Here is a 6,452-nt window from a genome sequence, read left to right as displayed (position 1 = left end):
GACATTTTTATTGTCTAAAAGACATGACTGAATGATGGTCAACAACAGTACACGTCTCCTATTCTAAAAAAAGGTTGACATGCCTTTGGATCTTGATTCAATCAAAACATAGCAAGGTTCCAATTTGTATCACGAAGGATAGATTTTCTCTTAATAACAACAGTAAATTTTGCCCGCCAAAAACTACAACCAATCTCATGAGAGGATTTATGTGAAAACATACCTTTTTAAATTATTGATTTATTCTACGTGTAAATTGCTTCACAAACGTCTGAATTTAAAAAAAAATCATGCATGTGTGAACTTTCAGCATCGTTTTCCTATACCATAGGAATTTTTGCATAGCTGCCCTGTGAGCCTTAATTTCCAAATGGTCACCCTTTGTTTACATTTTTAGATGTAAATAATTTGTAATGTGCTTTATGTTATGTTACAATAAAAGATTTACATTGATCAGAGACCTAGAAATAATGAAATAAACTCGATATCGGTGTAACATACAGTCACGCAAACTTTCTTCTGCAATCTATGGTATACTATAAGGTGTCCCTCTTCTGCCCGACTTTTCTCTGTTCTCGCAATATAAGCTGAGCAAGGTCATAGACAAGACTGGAAGCATGCAATACATCCTACTACATATAAATGTTTTGAATAATGAACTGATTAAATTCTTAGCAACACATCAATTTTGTCACGCAATTGTAAAGGTTATACACATGTAGATATGTCTCTTAACACTCTACTCTCATTAAAAATGATATCTTAACCTCTGGACTCTCAAAATTTACTGAACCAAAACGTTGAATCTTATATGATAACTGAAACACATAAACTTTCATGTTTCTTTTTCACTAACATATCAGTTGGGATGTATGCTATAACAAAAAACAACTCTACACATTTGAGTACCCCTAATTTTGTCGATCACTGTTTGCATGTATTAAGTTCATTTGTATCAAATCACTTCCAAGGTGCATTAATATGTATTGCTGAGGATTATCATACTATAGAGATGTTGAAGATATCGGCTAATTAGATTTGCTCTACTACATGTACAAATACCCGATTTTTAGAGTTGTGTAGAATACATTCCCATGGTACTTGCACACCGAATTGTATTGTTCAGTGTATGCAGATTCTGCAAATGTTGAGGTTTAGATTCAAACTTCTAAATAACAGTATATACATGTAGACTTCCATGTTACATGTACTTTCAGGAACTTCAGAAGTGTTCACCAGTGCATGTTTGTATTAGGATTCTAAAGTTACTTCTGATGTGTGAACATTTGCATGATTTGAAAATGTACTGGATGAAATTCATGCAATAAAATAGGCTGATTTCAAAATGAACTGGCCCAGAATTTTGTGAACAAGTACATGTATATTCGAGAAGTAATTGCATAACAGTTTAGTGCCCAAATGTTATAAACATTCGAAGCAATTCATCTGCACACCGAACACAAATATGAATGTAGATTATATTCTTACAGGTATATCTTAGATTATTTTTTAAGACTTGATAAAGTGCATACCATTGACACCCATATGCTTTTATGGGACGATGATTTGCATGCTGTCGCAGAAAATTAAAAATTATTTTGCATATTTCAAAGTTATATCAGAAAATCTGGTAGATTCAGCTAAGCTTTACACTGAAAATAATCTAAAGCAGATATATTATCATACATATACAATCGAATGATAAAGAAGTGCTTATTCTTCTTTCTCACTTAACTTTTAACGTTTTTGTTTTTTGAATTCGCATTTGAATTATTTATAAAAAGCTCCGAATTTTAATTAGGTTTCAACATTGCGAAAACCATTAGGAATCGTAGCCTACAGTTTTCGCAGACTGGAATTTGACGGTTTACGCACAGCATAAACTATACAGGAAACCTCAACTTCAGGTTTCCGCAGACTGAAACTCGACGGAAAATTGCGGAAACTATATAATGGTTTACGCACGAGGAAACCATACGGGAAACCTTAACGTCAGGTTTCTGCAGGTTTCCATATTGTTTCAGTTTTGCGGAAACTAGCATTTTCACTCAGTGCTTTGCTTCACAATGCCTTCATTGAAAATTAAAATTGAACGGAATAGCAAAGATTTATTACTGATAAAACTTTGGTGAATATATTTGGTAAACATCTTTGTATAAGCCCTTGATAAGAGGTAATTTAAACATTTCCTCTTTGATATCCTCCCAAAGCATGCATGTTATTGCATAGAATATCCAAAAACATAAACACGTGATACAATGCTGAGTAGATTGATATGTTTGTCAAAAATGCTAATCAAAATGACCTCCAGAAAACGATACATTCATTATACAAAATTGCATCATTTTCCCCAAGCTTTTTTTCACCGAAACATTTGTTTACTCAGAAACCTGTTGCCAATTCAGTATAGTTATAAATAGGAAAAAGTAGACTTGGAAATGGAATAGAGCACAGAAGCAAAATGGTAAGGTTGTTGTTTAGTAGTAGCAATGTCATGATAAAAAGGAGATTTATCTTTCATAACGTGTATGATTATATCACTTTGAATTAACTGTTTTCTGAAAATGTTTAATTTTAAAGATATAATCTGTTTAAATTAGTTTCATTTTTGTAGAATACAATTGTTATACTGATTGCGGCTGGCATCGTTTGCTGTATAGGTAAGTTTAAATGAACGCATATTCTTTATGTGTAACGAACATTCTTATTTAAAAAAAAAACTTTACTGAAACGCTATTCCCAAATCAAAAATAAAAAACTTGAAGATATGTGAATAAATTCAACATTTGACATTTTTTTCATCTTTGCCAATAGCATTTCTAATGTGCTTTTTTAATTTTAAGGGATCGTGGATGCAAAGTACCTTATTTTTTCGCCAAATGGAGGTATAAGCAATTGGAACGACGCCGTCAACTACTGCAAACGTCGATCAGCCAACATCGTCAAGATTGAAAACAGGGGCGAATGGAATAACCTATATAATCTCTTGCAATGTGAAAATAGTAAGAAAATTTTGACTGTATAATACTTTCTGATGTGTTCTCATATGGTATTTAGACATACAAAATATACTTTTAGTTTTTAGCTCACCTGAGCTGAAAGCTCAAGTGAGCTATTCTGATCGCTGTTGTCCGTCGTCTGTCCGTCTGTCTGTAAGCTTTTTACATTTTCGACTTCTTCTCCAGAACCACTGGGCCAATTTCAACCAAACTTGGCCAAAAGCATCCTTGGGTGAAGGGCTTTCAAGTTTATTCAAATGAAGGGCTATGTCCCTTTCAAAGGGGAGATAATGACAAAAATGCAAAAATAGGGTTGGGTCATTTAAAAATCTTCTTCTCAAGAACCACTGAGCCAGAAAAGCTTATATTTACATGAAAGCTTTCTGACATAGTGCAGATTCAAGTTTGTTCAAATCATGGCCCCCCGGGGATAGGATGGGGTCACAAGGGGGGATCAAAGTTTTACATACAAATATATAGGAAAAATCTTTAAAAATCTTCTTCTCAAGAACCACTTAACCAGAAAAGCTGATATTTACATGAAAGCTTTCTGACATAGTGCAGATTCAAGTTTGTTCAGATCATGGCCCCTGAGGGTAGGATGGGGCCACTATGGGGGATCAGACTTTTACATAAAAATATATAGGGAAAATCTTAAAAGAACCACTGAGCCAGAATAGCTTATATTTACATGAAAGCTTTCTGACATAGTGTAGATTCAAGTTTGTTCAAATCATGGCCCCCGGGGGTAGGATGGGGCCACAAGAGGGGATCAAAGTTTTACACACAAATATAGGGAAAATCTTTTAAAATCTTCTTCTCAAGAACCATTGGGCCAAAGAATTTGACATTTACATGAAAGCTTTCTGACATTGTGTAGATTCAAGTTTGCAAAAATCATGGCCTCCAGGGGTAGGTTGGGGCCATAATAGGGACTAAGGTTTTACATGCAAATATACAGTCAACTCTCGATAAACCGCCACCTTTTGTTCTTATGAAATTATGGCATTATAACGAATTTGGCGATGAATTGAGTTACTGCCATCTTGAAGAAATAGAGTTACCGTTCTCTTATATGTAAGAGTTATCTTTCCTCTATTTACAATAGTTATGTAAATGAGCGATCGGGTAACATTCGGTAAAACAATCCTGTCTCGTCTACGTTATAAATATCTTTCAAATCATATTTTTTCATTACTTCTATTGCCTCTTTCCGGCCATCAATAATCAAACTCACATCAATTCCGGCACTTTCACCGCTTATAATTCTGGAAGAAATTCCATGACGTTGTTTGAAACGAGTTAGCCACCCTTCAGAATATTTGAAATTTGATATTCCTAGCTCTGCACCATACTGTTTTCCCTTTTCAATTATCATATCCCCGGTAACAGGAATGTTTTTTGTCCTGACTTGCGTAAACCACATAAACAACGCCTTTTCTAAGTCAGTATTAAGTACACTGCAGTGCCGTTTCCTGGCAGGCGAGCCTTCAGAGATTGGATCAGGGTCGGCAAGAATTGCATCCTTTGCTACTAAGATGTCGCCCACTGTCCTTCTTTTTATAGACTTTTCCCATACAACAGAAAAATGAATTGCAATATCCTGATGGGTACATTTTGGATGATGTCCTTGGTATGTAATGATTTGCTTTTTCTCATCGCAATTTAACAGGATCCTATTTTGTGGCGAAGCCACAGCTAAATTGAAATGTGTTTCTATGATGTATAAACAACTTGACTACAGTTCATCTGGAGTAATTTTTTGTTTATTAAATACAGCAATTACTGGGATTCTTCTCTCCAGGTGTACGCCGGAGATCGATAATGACCAATTTACTGCTTCACTGACCACGTGCACCCATGGCGGTTTATCGAGATAATTAACACTTTGAAATAGACTTTTGTAATGAAAACACTGTGGCAAATGGCGATAGCGAATTTGGCGTTTTAACGAGAGTTTTAAGTAACAGGAAAAATGTTCCTAGAAAAATGCGGCGTTATAACGAAAATGGCGATGAATTGAGTGGCGATAATTCGAGAGTTACCTGTATATGGAAAGTCTTCAGATATGGGCCAAGGTGACTCAGGTGAGCGATGTGGCCCTTGGGCCTCTTGTTTTTATACTTAATATAGTTTTCTTCCTATAATTTTTGCTGAATTAAATAGGGAAGCGCACGACTGACAGTCAAAATCAAAACAATTTGTTTCATACAGAATATTTGTGATTTAAAAAAAGAATCCTCTCTAATATTTTCAGTACAAATACTTTGCAGTATCTAAATGTTATATAATAGTTTCAATTTTGCTTTTAAAAAGTTAGCGACTAATAGGCTTGCTACAACACACTTTGAAACCTCTACTAATCAAAATCAACGTTCTAGAATTTATGTCTTATATATATATATATATATATATATATATATATATATATTTTCAAGGTGTGTTACTGTCTCCATGAAAATGCTGAGGTACAGTCAACGCACTTTGAATTTTTTTTTCAAAATACGTTAAATTTGGGACCAAATCAACGCATTTTGAAAAAAATAAAATCCAAATTGCGTAATTTTTTCAAAGTGCGTTGCCACACAGGCTTTTGTAATAAAGAAAAAAACCATGCATATAGTAATACCACATATATTTTTGAAAAATATACACTATAACACTGCCATGTTAATTATGTCATAAAAGGTAAATTCAAAATTGACCATGTAACAATGAGATAACAATGCCTATTGTGATTGCAGAGAGTGGAGACGGCTGGTTCATTGGAGGGCGGGCAAGAAATGGGAGATGGTATTGGGAAGACGGGTCCTCTATGAGGTTCAAAAACTTTGCTTCAGATCTTAGATTATTCCCACAAACAGGAACGATACGCACAGTGTACAATTATGCTTATGTGCCCACTTACGGCCGGAAATGGAAGTATGTGTCGAGGCGTTCCTCTAACAAGCTTGGAGTAATTTGTGAAAAAAGATGTTAATTAAAATCATAAATGATTTTGCTCTTGGTTGTCTTGACTAGCATTAATTAATGTTTTCTTTATTAGATAGTATTTGAATCTAGAAAGCAAACACAATGGTCACGCTTTTCGTGGATTGCTAGGTTGTTTTATAAGCTGTTCGAAGGTCCAAACAAGACATTTTAAAAAGAATAGATTGATTACCAATACAATTGATTACCTTATTTCTATTTTTGAATTTAATTTTCTTGTCCTAAGTGATGCCAAGCTAATGATATTGCCTACAAGAGCACATTGACTATGTACATGATAGGCCTCGGAACTATTCTGATAAATGTAAGTTTTCCCGAATCAAAACAACATAAAATCCTTAAAAATATTTTCAAAGCTGAAAATTAGAAACTGCTTTACAACTATATCAAGTGTGCAACAAATAAAAAACAAAAAACAAAAAAAACCCCCAAAAAAACAAACAAACAAAAACAAACAAGCAA

At 34.2% G+C, this 6,452-nt stretch overlaps 1 protein-coding gene across 1 annotated transcript; it reads left to right on the top strand.

The window, feature by feature from the left end:
• The first annotated feature begins 2,381 nt into the window (after nucleotides 1–2,381).
• LOC125648356 (uncharacterized) lies at nucleotides 2,382–5,996 on the top strand. Its single transcript, XM_048875369.1, has 4 exons — nucleotides 2,382–2,464; nucleotides 2,615–2,660; nucleotides 2,844–3,002; nucleotides 5,744–5,996. Exons 1-4 carry the CDS (start codon nucleotides 2,462–2,464, stop codon nucleotides 5,977–5,979), a joined length of 444 nt encoding a protein of 147 aa, XP_048731326.1. The 5' UTR covers nucleotides 2,382–2,461; the 3' UTR covers nucleotides 5,980–5,996.
• The last annotated feature ends 456 nt before the right edge of the window (nucleotides 5,997–6,452 follow it).

This window comes from Ostrea edulis, chromosome 6, assembly GCF_947568905.1.
Source record: "Ostrea edulis chromosome 6, xbOstEdul1.1, whole genome shotgun sequence".
Classification (NCBI taxonomy): Eukaryota; Metazoa; Mollusca; class Bivalvia; order Ostreida; family Ostreidae; genus Ostrea; species Ostrea edulis.
This window is presented reverse-complemented; position numbering and strand designations above follow the sequence as displayed.